The 15,089-nt window shown below is 28.1% G+C and overlaps 1 protein-coding gene across 4 annotated transcripts in view; it reads left to right on the forward strand.

Annotated features, from left to right (window-relative positions):
- Positions 1–15,089, forward strand: part of LOC111621405 (glutamate-gated chloride channel-like) — a 133,903-nt gene that overhangs the window by 115,740 nt on the left and 3,074 nt on the right. For all 4 annotated transcript variants that reach the window (XM_023363521.1, XM_023363519.1, XM_023363522.1 and 1 more), the window contains exons 4-7: positions 10,961–11,028; positions 14,401–14,624; positions 14,723–14,805; positions 14,897–15,031. In XM_023363521.1, the coding sequence (XP_023219289.1) occupies positions 10,961–11,028; positions 14,401–14,624; positions 14,723–14,805; positions 14,897–15,031 (510 nt within the window). The remainder of the gene's footprint in view (positions 1–10,960; positions 11,029–14,400; positions 14,625–14,722; positions 14,806–14,896; positions 15,032–15,089) is intronic.

Raw genomic sequence — 15,089 nt, forward strand, 5'->3', positions numbered from 1 at the left:
CTTATTAGTTACTAGATTTTGGGGTTTATGTGATGTTTCTTACGTTGTGTTGTGTATAATTTATCTTTGTATTAAGTGTATTTGCAGTTGTAAGCTTTGAATACTCGTGTAATAGATGTATAGACTAAATATTAATAATTTACACTAGATTTAATTAAATTAAATTGCGACCATATTGTTTATCAAGTCAGTTATTTAGAGTAAGAGAAAGATGGATATAAAAATGGCTAATATTATTAAAAAAAATTATTTATATGTTGATATATAAATTCGTTATATTGCATAGGAAATATTTAAAATGGTTCCACTTAAAATGTTATTTTATTTTTAAGGTTAAAAATAGATGAAATGAGGAAGTAATGTCACACTACACAAGCTTCTTTCTCATATTAAGGAAAATCAAAATAGTTTACAATCAAAATTATAAAAAAATTTTATTTTAGAAATATTTTACTATCTTAAATTAAACAAATTAAATTCCAAAAATTATTTCTTAAAATTAAAAATAACGACAATAATCGGACCCCATTTCAATATTTAAAAATTATTTAGCTTGATTTTAGTCAATATACATTTTAAATGAAAGTTAAAACATTAATTGAACTTATTGTAATTTTTATTTTTATGATTATAATTAAATTCTTGACTGATTTTAAAGTTTAAAGGCCACTTTCTTACATATTTCTGTGTACAGTTTTGATGATAAATATGTGTCTCTGTCAATTTTAATCAAAATTATATTATTAAATCAACTTGAATTAATTTTTTTCCAATTTTGTATGTTCTACACATTTTATTCACGTTTTTTATATAAAGATTCATCATTTATTTAACATTATTGGGATGCAATTTCAAAAAATTGTATACCTATAAATTCCCACTGTCTGCCTATTCTTTCTGAATCTCGAAAACGGTGTTATATGGATAAAAATCAAGATCAGATATGAAAACTTTTGGGCAGAAAGCCTCGATTAACTATATACGAACGTCACATGATTTCATTTCAAAAATTTTTTCCAGAACGGAGTTACACAGATGACCCGCACGACTCTGTTGTTATCAGGAAAAGTATGATGTACAGGGGCAAGACACTACTAATTTGAGGTGGAGAACGTATATTTTAAATTAACTTAATTAAAAATTGCAGGCCGGTATTGTGACTATGTCGCAATAAATAATTGCTCGTTATATTTATAAAAATTTAGTAAACAAGTTATATTTATATATTCTTTTTTGCAGATTTCCTTTACGTAGTCTAGTGTTACACTGCATATCTAGAGTATCTTTCTCCTATTTTATTTTTCACTTTTATCCATTTTCCTTTCATTTATCTTGTTATCTTTACCTTGACTGTCTTTCAACTAATAGTAGACCTATTTATTTTCATTTTTATTGTTTTCTAGGTTGATTTCTCTTTACGTCTGTTTCAATTTCTTTTATTTTTATTTAATTCATTTCTTTATAAAGTTTCTCTTTTTTTCTTAATTTTTTAAAATCTAGATCTTATCTTTTTTCCAAAATTTTTATTCGTTCTAACCTTTTAACTTTTTTTTTTTTTATAAGGATGGCATTAAAGCTTTCTGCTGCTATAGGAATAAGCTGTCAGTCAAGGATATAGCATCTCTCACCATATAGGATGGTGTGATTTACATTGGTCCCTATGGGCCCTCCTGTCCATCAGCCGGCTGAGAGTAATTCAATTTATTAGCCCTGACTCCAGGGAGTGTGGTGGAGCTTAGGAGAGAGAGCAGACTGCTAAATTCTGTCAGCTAAATCCCTGAGACAAGACATATTTATTGCTTGCCACTTGTAGCTGTCTTGTTGCTTAAACCGCCTACTGAGTGCCATTTTCCTCTCATGTCTTCCTTTAGATCGTTAAGTAAAAATATTATTTAGTTTATAAATAGAAAAAAATACATATATATCTAATCTTCTTATTAAATGACGTATGCGACTATTATTTATTTTAATTTTGTCATTTTAAAATCTCATTCTTTTTAAATACAAAAAAGAAATTCTCTTATAAATTTCTTATTAAATGATACTTACATAATTCATCTTGTATTTTTGAAATTCGTTTACGTATATAATTTTTATACTAAAGAATTTTCGATGAATACTTTATTCCACTCGGATTTAAATTTTAGAGATTTTTAAAATAGATTTTATAAATTATCGATTATTCTCATTGATATTATAATAAGCTATTTCTATTTGTTTCTATTCTACTCGACTACATCTTATATAAATGGTTGATATTTTCGAGTTTTCTAGATTACTAAAAAGGAGACTTGTCTTTCATTTTGTGTATTAAGTCAAAATAAAATTGCCTTTGCTACATCATTTTTTATTATTCTTTTAAGTTTTCTATAAAGGTCAACGTTATAAAAATGTCGACAATGTCCATATTAATACTGATCAAAGCATCAATGCATGTATGAAGTCAAAGAAAATCTTTCCAATTGTAGTATTCTTTGTCAGATTAAATCTTATTTTGTTTATTATACAAAGATTTATGCTTTTTAAAATATTTATTTTATTATATAATGAGTTTATCAGATTATTATTATTATTATTATGAATTCCTAAAACTTAATAATCATCACAATATTACTATAGTTAACAGTATTTTGATCATATGTTTTTCTATTATAGATTATGAATTTTAAAGTTAATTTTAAAGCTTATTTTGATAAATTATAACATTATTTTCAAGTGGAAAGAACTAATAAAATATAAAATTTAATATATTTTAAGATAAGTTTAGATTCTAGATGATTTGAAAATGTTTCATCATAATATTTATCTATGAAAAACTTCTCGTATTGGAAATAGAATATGCAAGATATATGATTTCAAAGTTGATCAAAAATATGTTTAAAATACATTTTACTTTCGAAAGAAATAGGAAATAAAGCTGAGAACGGAAGCAGCCATGTTTTTCTCCATAGAAAAAAAGATGATCTCGGATTAAAGAAAACAAAAGAGTCTGGTAACTAAGGTTATTACTTTGGTTGAAGCACTTCTCTTTGAGAGAAAGATTGGAAAGTCTTTCGCGAAATTACCTATTTTCGCGGGGTCATCGACCTTCTTCAAAACTCAGAGCGATCTTCAAGAGAAACTCTGTCGATCTATAAATTTCTTATTCTGGATTTTTTACTACCCTTTTTTTTTACTATTTTTGGCTCTTATGTTTTTCTATTAGCTTTTTCGTTTTTTTTATTTGAAAAATAAATTTTTGTACTCCAAACGAAAAATCACTAAATAATTTGAAGTTCGTAACGTGTCTGAATTTTTCTTCATTAACTTTTTATATTAATAAAGAAAATGAATAAAAAAACAAGTGTTTTACATATAACACAATTAATATTTATGTAAAATGTAAAGCAGGAATTTATAAATTTCAATTAAAATGTTACCTTCTAATGATTTCTCGACTCATTACGATGTTTTGTATCATTATTTTATTAATTTTCTCTGTTAATTGATAGTACAGTAAGTCCTTTACTGAGATATGATTAGAACTGCTTTATCCGAAAATCAAAACAACTGAAGATTTCTCTTCTGTAAAAATTCTCATTTTCGTAGATAAGAGGCAGAATAGAATCAGCTATAACGCATACAAGAAACGTAATTAATTGCCTGAGACAGTCAGAAGGAGACAGATGGAAGGCGGAGAACAACTCGCTTCAACTGACACCATCCATCAAATCAGAGACAAAAACTATGCAAATGATTGGAGACATAGTAGCACTCTGACCTCCTGCCTTCTCTTGTCACATGCAGGTTGCTAAGCAACCATGGTTCCTCCCAACATCCCACCACCTGCCTGGTTCGCAGCGTGGGTTTGGAGTGTGATTAGTTTTTTGAAACCAACGGAAAATGTTAAAGCAATTCCATCTGTCATATGCTCTTTGATGGAAAGTCTAGATTCGGGAACGTAGCTTCCGTAGAAATCCTCATTGATCTATGTCTTGAATTGTTATTTTAAACTTCTCTTAAAGAAACACAGAACTCGGGATCAAGTATAAGATGCAAAATTTTATTACAAAAATTAATATTCTACTTGAAATTTTATCCAAATCTGTTTTTAATTGAAGGATTTATCTTTCTGCATCAGTTATCATTTCAGGTGGTTTCCTCTATGGTTACGCTCCGTAGGGAATGATGTGGAAAGTCTCTTTTATTTTCATATTTTCCTTAGTATTTTAACAATTTATCTGATTGGAAGAGTTTAAAATTTTAATTATTTTCTTACTATAAAAATCTCTCTTATACTTGTTTAATAATTGTAACGTTATTTTAATAATTCTTTATATTTATTTATAAAATCTATCCATCTTGATATCACTTTAAAATATTAAAAAAAAAAGTAAATTAAAAATTTATTTAGTGTTCCTTTTATTTTAATTAAAAAGATAAAGGATTCTATTTTTAGTAAATTTACTTTCTTACTTATACATACTCTGACAAAGCAATTAAACTTTAATTTGAAATAACGTCAATTGGTTAATCTCACATTTTTTAATATTGATTGTAATAAATACTTATACATTTAATTATTTTACTGATATATATTTAAAAATTTAATTGATGAAAAACACATTGAAAATAGGACTTTGCATTTTCTCAAAATATGTTTGGTCGCAGATGATAATCAAACCGACATCCTTCGAACACATGCTTAATTGTGTTAATTATTTACGCTATGAGCGAAACATTCGAAGATGTGATAAATTGCATCACGCTATCACAGCTTGTTAGAATATTCAAAACACTTTAAAGGAAGTTGGTTCGATTCTTGCTAGAGAAATACATTTACCCTTTCTTTAACTAGATTTTATGATTTTGATACACTTCATGTAATGTTTTTTTTTCTTCTTCTTTTAGAATTTCCTTATTGATAATTTATCAAAGATTAAAACGCAACTTAGAAAATTGCTTTTTCTATACGTTTTTTTATCTATTCGTGATCCAAATGATGTATTCAGATCAACAGTTTCGAGCATTAATTGTACGATAATCGCGTAAATTTTAATGAATTGTTGACTTATTAACCGTATAAAATAAACTAAATTTGTTGAAGAAGAAATTAAAATCCGAATGATGTTAATCAAAAGAGAAATTAACAGGAGAATGAAATTTTTCAAGAGAGTTTCATCCAGCTGTAACTGCTCAAGAGGGAATTAACAAAAGAAGAGTAACTGATCAATAAGAAATTAACACCCCAAGTGTAATTGTTCAACATGAAGTTAACGGAAGAGTGATACGTTTTCATTGTTTATCGTACGAAATTATTAAAAATATTAATATTTTTATTTTCCATAATTAATAAATATCAAATCTACTAATATTTATTAAAGTCGCAATAATTTATAGNAGTTATGCTACCTGGTCCGTGTAACTCTTTGCTTCCAGACATATTTAACATATAACCATCTAGAGATGTTTATATATAATCCTGCATTATTTTAAAACAATAATGCAGAAAACAAAATCTAAATTTGTAAATATTTAAAATATTCCAAGCCTTTTGAAGCAAACATAATAAAGCATTTTTCAAATGTTACATTATTGAAAAGTGCATATACTTTTCTATAATGAAGCATAACTTTATTAATATTTTAATTTAAATTGGAGAGATTTATTTTTGTTTGTAATGTAAAGTTACTTTGTACATCCAAAATATGACAACAAATAAAAAAATGAAAAGTTGTTGTTTATACTAGAAAATATGATCTGTCCATCCAATTGGATCCTGAACTATAAAACAATTTTCTAAATCTACTAATATTTATTAAAGTCGCAATAATTTATAGAAATATTTGTTTACTATTAAGAGTAATCGGTACTATTTAAAGAGTTGAAAGGGTATTATAACTTGGAACTGAAATACATAATTACCTTCCTTAGTTAAAATGCTTTTTTGTGTCGTCAACGACTTCCTACAGAGATATCAATAGCCCTACTGGGAATCTTGTCTGTTATTACCTCCTATTTACGGATCCTTATTGCCTTTATCATTACACTCCATTGTCCGTCTCCTTATAAGCGGCCTCGTGAGGTTTATTACGTGAATCTTATATATCGAAAATTCTTTATTTATTCGTGATTTTTATTATGACTTTTCTATACTTTTAAAAATAGCAATAAGTTAACATTTATGATATTTATCCTGTCACACGTAAATATATTTTATAACATTAAAAAAAAACAAGGGAAGCCAAATTGCCTGGGATGTTATATCGCAACAATATTCTATACTTATTATTAGAATATATAAGATAAGAAATTTTTAAATAAAATTATAATTTTTAAAGCTAAATATTCGTTTATCTCTTATAATAGGCTCTTCATTTATTGTATATTAAATGCGAATCTATATTAAGATTGAACAATTTCTAATATAGTTTTTCCTTTGGAAAAATGAACAGATTAACGCTAATTTTCTAATATTCTCTTCTCATTTTCTATTTAGAAAATTGTACACGCTTAAAATAATATAAAAAGATGAATCTGTGATAGATTTTTTTAATTAATCTCTGATCAATGATGCGAATAAATCTAAATTTTGTGCTTTGTTTCACTGAATTTTCCTAAACATATTAAAGCTAAACAAAACAAACAGCCGTAAAAAAATTAATTAATCATAATTTTATTACTTTGTAAAAAAAAACAAAATAAAAATATAAAAACTTTTACAATTGGTAACGAAAGTTTCATTTATTCACCACTCATTACACAACTTAAAATTAACAGAAATACTTCGTTTATCTGAGCAAATCTTTACGAGCTTCTTGTCAGAAGAAAGCATTCAACCCTCTTTCATTAAAGCTATGTAAATGAGATGAGACAGAAAGAACCTAGAAAGAAGAAAGAAGAAAAGAAGGGGAGGAAAAAAAAAATATATTCTAACTTTCTTCAATTGTCTCCTGTAAATTCTAGAATTTAGAATAATTTTTTTTTCTCTATCTTAATTTCTTAACAAATTTTTTCCTCTTTTGGATTTCTTTTCTTTGGTATTTGAAAAATATCTCTTGATCTATAAACTACGTTAACAGAAAACAATAGAGTAGTCGGCATGAGGTCTTTTTCGTATCCATTGTCATCCAATCAGGAGTTTTAAAACGGGGGCGTTGATGTCGCCATTTCGGCTGCCAGCAGTATTGTTCGAGTATTTCTGCTGTTGCCTTTGCTTCTCCGGAAATAATCTATCGTAGCCAGATGGCTGATCTGTCAACCTACTACAATGGCCGTTTGCGAGCGCCATCCGCTTAGATCCTTTTTGCAACTATGTTATGTAGAGTATTGAGTGGCATGCGTTATCATTAAGAACGGTAATCTGTTACACACTGGCCCACTTACCTTTGCTTTTTATAGGGAATAACTGCTTAGATCTTTACCATTGCGTGCTCTTATGCTACACATTTTAACATAGAATTACACTATTTGAATAACAGCTTTAAGAATTTCTATTCTTGAATAATATTAGTTTTTCTAAAATTATAAATAATCTGCCTGAGGATAAAAACGTGAGAATATCTTTAATATAATTTTTTGTTTTTTAAATATTAAAGAAACATTCGAAGATGTGATAAATTGCATCACGCTATCACAGCTTGTTAGAATATTCAAAACACTTTAAAGGAAGTTGGTTCGATTCTTGCTAGAGAAATACATTTACCCTTTCTTTAACTAGATTTTATGATTTTGATACACTTCATGTAATGTTTTTTTTTCTTCTTCTTTTAGAATTTCCTTATTGATAATTTATCAAAGATTAAAACGCAACTTAGAAAATTGCTTTTTCTATACGTTTTTTTATCTATTCGTGATCCAAATGATGTATTCAGATCAACAGTTTCGAGCATTAATTGTACGATAATCGCGTAAATTTTAATGAATTGTTGACTTATTAACCGTATAAAATAAACTAAATTTGTTGAAGAAGAAATTAAAATCCGAATGATGTTAATCAAAAGAGAAATTAACAGGAGAATGAAATTTTTCAAGAGAGTTTCATCCAGCTGTAACTGCTCAAGAGGGAATTAACAAAAGAAGAGTAACTGATCAATAAGNAAAGGAAATGTCATCCAATTCTCAACACATCCAGAGGGCAGTTAGTAAAAGTGCCTCTAACTAACTTGGTTTTTCTTTTAAAAAAAATAATAATAAATAAAATAATAATAATAAAAACAAAAACACAATAGAAAGAGAAGAGAGAGAGAGAGAAAGGGAACTCTGCCATCCAATCTATTCCAACATGGAACAATTGGGAAAAAGGAATCAATTCTAACAGAATTTCGTAAACATAAACCAAATTTGATAAGGGAATTGAATATTTTACTAACAATCTCTTGAGAGTTGAATTCTGTCACAGACAATTGCTTGGTCACCCAATCCAGACGTTCCGTTCGACTAGTCCAATGGATTATGGAATCAACATGACAGAAGGAAACAAAATGGGATCCAGGACGCTGTAGAGCTAGAGAAGCGCAGCGCCATGTTATCACCACTTCCCTTCTCACCGGGGGATGTGATGGATCGGAGGAAAAGCGGTGGTCGTCGGAATCACCGTTCCATATCCACTTTGGCCACTTCTAGCGCTAAACTGGTATTCAATCTATCTAGGGAGTTGTCAGTCAGTGTCACCATATCGATATTTTCTCGTTTATGTATTGCTCGTTGAGTAAAATGTATATAACAATTCTTTATACCTGCACCACTTCATTTTCTTTAAACTTCCTGCATACTATAAATGGCTGTGTTTGGACATCACATTTTTTTTTTCGATTTAGCACCCACTAAAGGTTGATTTTTGAAGAGAACGTCAGCATAATACAGTTATGAAAAATCTCACATTTATGGTAAATTTATTTTATGGTCAAATACTTTTCTATTTATGTTACTTATTCGATGAAAGACTGTTTGATAGAGATTAACTTCAATAGCGAATTTTACAATTTGAAAGATAAAAAAAAAAATCGTTCTGAGAATAAAAGAAAATATCTGAAGCGAAACTTAAGTAACTTTTACTCTTGGAAAGCAGTTTATATTCTTAACTGCGAGCCTATGAACGGCAGGGAAAGATAATACGAGTTAGTAGACAACTTCTTTATGTCTTGTAAGAGCAAATAATGCTATAATATCCTGAAAATTCTGAAAAACTCAACGTGTTCATTACTGTAAATTCATTGGAAATCCGGCAAAGAATTAAACTTAATGAAAGAATATTATTTTTTGACATAAAGATCCATTTCTTTAGTGAAGTTTATACATATTTTAAATACGAAATTACAAAGTATAAGATCCTTTTGTTAGCTAGCTTAATACAACATAAAAATAAGAGTTGTTTTCAAAAATTCACATGAATATTATTATTAAGACGGAAGATTTATATTTAGATCGCTTCAAAGACATTGCAAAAAGTATAAAAAGAAAAAAAATGATTAACTAAAGTTCCTAATTGTGTACACAAATAGGAACTCTTCTTTTTTTTTACGGTGTTATCTGACGAAACTATTAATAGAATTATATCCCTTTTAATTTACAAAGTATAAACATTTGCCGTATCAGAATAATTACGGAAAGGGATTTAGTGAATAGTTTATACAGCTGCAAAGTAAAACGAAGCGTAAAGGAAAAATCTATCGGAAGGCCAACCGCGAAATCCCATCATTCTTCACCTGTCTGTCCCTTTACGAGCAGTAGCTTCGTCTATAATTAACAGGCAGGAATTTTAGTGAAACCGCATGCTTGATCGATCTACGTTAGATTAGGTTGATGACTTTCATTATTCTAAGACGTGAATTACTGTAAAATGAAGCTTGCACGAATAAGTATTGATTACATCTATCGAGAGGTATCTATTACTTGGATTCCTGTGGGATTGAGAAATTAAAGTTATCAAATTGTCTTTTACTTAAATGAAAGTGTTTAAAATATCCCTTTTTTTTAGCTTTAACAGATTGATATCCCTTTGAAAATTCGTTTGCAAGAATAAATCTAAAACGTAATCTTATATAAATTCTCTATTATTTTAAATATTAAATTCGAAGTAGTGTTAAACTAAAGCTGTTATCTCGTTACATTTATATAATTTTATAATAACGATTGGTTTATTAATAAATAGAAATAAATAAGGAATTAATTTTAAAAAATGCAAGAAAATTTATCTTCCCAAGTGAAAAGATCATTATTTTATTATTTCCAATTAATTCTTTGCTTCAAAATATTCTAAAAATTAATTCAAGATGTTTATTCAGATTCTAAACAAAATTTTTTACTGATTCTTTATTTATTTGTATTGTTTTTTTCTTTTTTAATTTTGGATTTTGGGGGTATTTNGTAGAAGTTGTAGGATTACAATAGAAAAAAATAATGACCATCTGTTATCATGCTCTTTTTATTTTAACGTGTTATTTTATACTGAAAATGCATTAGAACTTTATACGTTTAAAACTGTGTCAGACCAATTACAGACAATAGAAAATCACCATCTTGTCATTAAACAAGGAAAATTTCCTGTAGTATGACGTCATTTATTCATGATAATAATGTCGATAATTTGATGCCGTAGTATATTCATTATAGCTCTATCTTATACTACAGTATATTACACTGTGACATCATGCTTATTCATCACAACAGTGCTTCTTTTCGTTTTAACGACACGGCACATATTCATAACAATAGCTGTTGTAGTTCCACCGATATGACATCACACAGTGAATATGCTATTATAATGCATATTCATAATCTAAACTGTCTAATTTCTATTTAAGCGTGACTTCACGTGATATTTCTTTAACACAGAATTGTTTTAGAATTTAAAACCGAACGGTTGCGTTTTATAGATAATTGTGACGTCGAGTCTAATTAAAATATTCTTTAACTATTTAATTAATTTCATTTAAAAGCTTACGTAAATGTAGAATAATTATCGTTTTATTCTTTTCAGACGGCCCGGCACTCGTTCGTGTTAACATCTACATCCGTAGTATTAGCGAAATTGATGACGTGCGAATGGTAAGTAAAATGGCTTCTATAGTAATTCATAATGGTTCCTTCCTAAAGCGATACTTTTTTCTTTCTTTCTTTCTTTTTAAACCCTCAAATCTTGGCTTTAAACTACTTTTAAAATCTGATAATTAAACAAAAATTGATATAAAAAAATTTTAAGTTAAAGAAATATACAAGAAATTTTAATATGTTAAACACAAGATGGATACTTGATTTCTACTGGGAGAAGATTTTGATGACTTAGCAAATATTTCTGAATGTCAGCATATTTCAAAATGTCAAGATTTAGTTAAATGCAGATAATTTTATCAGATTTGAATTGCAAAATGTTAAAAAAAAAAAGAACAATAGAATGGTACATCCTACTTTATTACATATTTATATACGTAATTTATTAGTTATATTTAAAGAAATATGATGAAATGAGGGATGGAATTATATTTAATTTATCGAAATTTGTTGTTAACGAATGTTAACCAGTTGATGCAGATGTTGCATTTTAAATGCGTTGTCACCCTTTATCGGTAAAAATTTATTCTAGTGGCGAACATCCCCAACAGGTGTGGCAAAATCGTTACTACCCACTTCCATTCAACAATTCTTTATGTCGTACTTTACAGCTAAAATACGTCTTTTGATGCGATAAACACTTATACGTGGTTCGTTTAACGTTAAAGCTATAACCGAATTTTTGGAACGTCACGTGACTAGAATTTTTACCTTAAACAATATGGACGACATTTATAGGCCACACTCCCTCTGCGGAAGAAGCCGAATTTGAATACTAATGCACGAAAAAAGGCGAAAGAAAATGGCCGTTTCGAACAATTTTAATGCAAAATTCGTAATTTCGAAGTTAATTAAGAGAAAATTCGATTCTTAAGTAATTCTATAATCAATAAAAATAAGTAAAATATTTCGTAATTTTCATTACGAAAAAAAAAAACGTNAAAAATTACTATTTAAAGTATATTTAATATTAAATATATAATTAATGTCATATTATCACAGATTAATAAGTTAAACCAATAAAAATATAAGATAAGCTCATGTAAAACTTATGATATTTATATATAAATTCGAAGAGTTAAGGCTGAAATAATATCTGAAGAATAAAGTTTTATAGGTATTCTAATAATATTATATAGATTTTTATAATATCTATAGAAATAAATATAAATTTATACCGATTAACAGTTTGACAATTAAAAATACAAAAGACGAGAGCAAGTTTAGGAAAAGTTTCAATTCAAATCTTATCATTCTCTTCTTCATTTCTAATTTTAATAAAATAAATCTAATTTTATTAATTAATTCCACATTATTAAATCTTATAGAATTATATCCATAAGTACTTTAATAAATTCGCTATTTAATTTGAATTTAATTCGTTAATAATAATTTTCGTTTTATCATAGAAACTTTTATGTTAAATATGAATCCTATTTCTATTTTATAAAAGTTTTAAAGTGTACAAATACTTTAAAGCACTTATACGAAGTTGTATGGTAAATTTCCTATAGAACTTTAAGTAATTGAGCATCTCGAATGTTCCGGTAAGGATTGCCAGCAGCAAGTTACATTCTCAACCATTGTTAAAGTAAAAGATATTTACCCTCCGGAAAAGATTTGACACTTCTGCTTTGCTGAATAAGCTTTAACTTTGTTTGAAACGTGAAAAACACTATCAACACACGTGCATATATATCTTATAACTACGTTTCCAGTTTTATCTTTTATTCTAATGCATCATCACTTTTTCTTTTTTTCATTTACGTTTCTATTATTTATCAGATAGTGCTGCATATTTCACGGATCTAAACATTTATATTGTATCACATTGTTGATAATTCAAATATTTCAAATTTATCTTCGCCAGGCATTAATAAAATATATTGTTTTATGGAAAAAAGAATACGTTTTCAATCGGTAAATTCGTTACTAAATGATTCTTTAGAAAGAAAATTATTTTTAAAATATTAGAAGAAACGTCATTATTATGATTCTTTAATATAGACAATTAGAATAATTGGGGGTATGTGTTGTGTATGGGGTTATTTTATATAACGTGAAATGGATCATTGTTAGAATTAATTAAAATGTATTCGTAGAAGTTGTAGGATTACAATAGAAAAAAATAATGACCATCTGTTATCATGCTCTTTTTATTTTAACGTGTTATTTTATACTGAAAATGCATTAGAACAGTTTTTTTTTTTTATTTAAAGAATAGATTTGGTCTGACATTATGGCTTTAAAATACTGGATTACATGTGACTAGTCTTAAATTTTACTCATTATAGACAAGAACTGGCTTGTCTAGTTAGCCTTACTATGTAGGCAGTAAGAGTAACTAGAGGGACCGATGGTCTTGGCTCTCCCAAAAAAAAACTAAATAGCCAAAGAAATTTCTGAAATAATAAAAACAGAGTGAAATTTTTTGAAGAGGAACCAGAACTAGGACCGCTTAGATCGCAACGATGGTAAAAAACGGGGCTCTTTTTTTTAATTTTTGGCTCTATTTGATTTGTGAGTACTAAGGAGGCGTTTTTGTACCCATTGTGAGGTAGATCAAGCCCACAACTAGGTGGCTGGATGAAGAGGGAGAGGGCTCGATGTAGCCGCGACAGATCGCCTTTGAAAAATTCCTGAAGTTCTTTGACTACTCGGATTAAATCTTGTGTCCCTCAGAGTGGTAGGCCGCTGCCTTAATCTTCTCTTCCATCAGTCCGTTTTGAAAAATATTCTTGAATTTTTCCTAGTTTAAACTACACTTTAATATAAACGTAACGTGTAAGTATTTGCAAATTATAGTGTTTTAATCATTAGTTATGATACTTTTTACGTTGCAGTTAATTTTATTTTCTGTTATAGTTTTGTTTTACAATAAGTGATTCTGTTAACACTAGTCCATTTCACCCTCAATCTTACTATTTAATGATTAAATGAAGATATATTTTAGACTATATATACATTAAAAAAACGAAATTAAATGTAAAAAATATAAGTTAATTTTAAAAATTTAATTAGTAGAAGTTGGTTTTATTAATATGATTAACATTAACAAAGCTTTAGTAACATTTAAGGAGAGTTATTTTAAATTACGACACACGTACAAGTTTTTGATTACAATTGTGATTTGAATTGAAGTTTTTTTTAATAATATTTTATTTTATATTTAAGTACTAAATTGAAATAAGCAAGAGAATGGTCTTTAATCAAAAATATAATCTAGTAAGTTGATGTTTCGATAAAGATAAATTCATCGAAAGAACAATTTAATGTTTAAGATTATCATAAAAATATAAGTGTGGGATAATAAGTTTGACTTATTTTATGATGATAACTTAAATGTCAAATATATTTTATTGAATGTAGGAATATAGCGTCCAATTGACCTTCCGTGAACAATGGCGAGATGAGAGAATGCAATTTGATGACATGGGCGGTCAAGTACGATACCTAACATTGACCGATCCCGAAAAGATTTGGAAGCCTGATCTATTCTTTTCGAATGAGAAGGAAGGTCATTTCCATAACATCATTATGCCCAATGTGCTATTACGGATATATCCAAACGGTGACGTTTTGTACAGTATCAGGTTAGTTTAATGATGCATAAATTTCAAAAAATAGTAACATCTTACCATTGCTTATATATATATATATATATATAAATAATATTACATGTTATTTATAGAATCTCTCTGGTTCTCTCCTGCCCGATGGACTTGAAGTTTTATCCCTTGGACAAACAAACCTGCTCCATAACAATGGCCAGTTGTGAGTACGAAGTTGTGTAAGACGAAGCTTAAAGTTATAATAATAGGAAAATTTATAAAAAAGAATACGGTCGTACATTATTTTTTTCTAGATGGCTACACAACAGAAGACTTGGTATTCCTCTGGAAGGAGGGAGATCCTGTGCAGGTCACCAAAAATCTCCACCTGCCTCGATTTACACTGGAGAGGTTCCTTACCGATTACTGTACCAGTAGGACAAACACAGGTACTTAGCAATTTCTTCTAATATTTAAATTTTATATAGTATTGAAGCCCATTTTTCA

This window comes from Centruroides sculpturatus, unplaced genomic scaffold, assembly GCF_000671375.1.
Source record: "Centruroides sculpturatus isolate CEXI.00-Female unplaced genomic scaffold, Cexi_2.0 scaffold329, whole genome shotgun sequence".
In the NCBI taxonomy this organism is placed as follows: Eukaryota; Metazoa; Arthropoda; class Arachnida; order Scorpiones; family Buthidae; genus Centruroides; species Centruroides sculpturatus.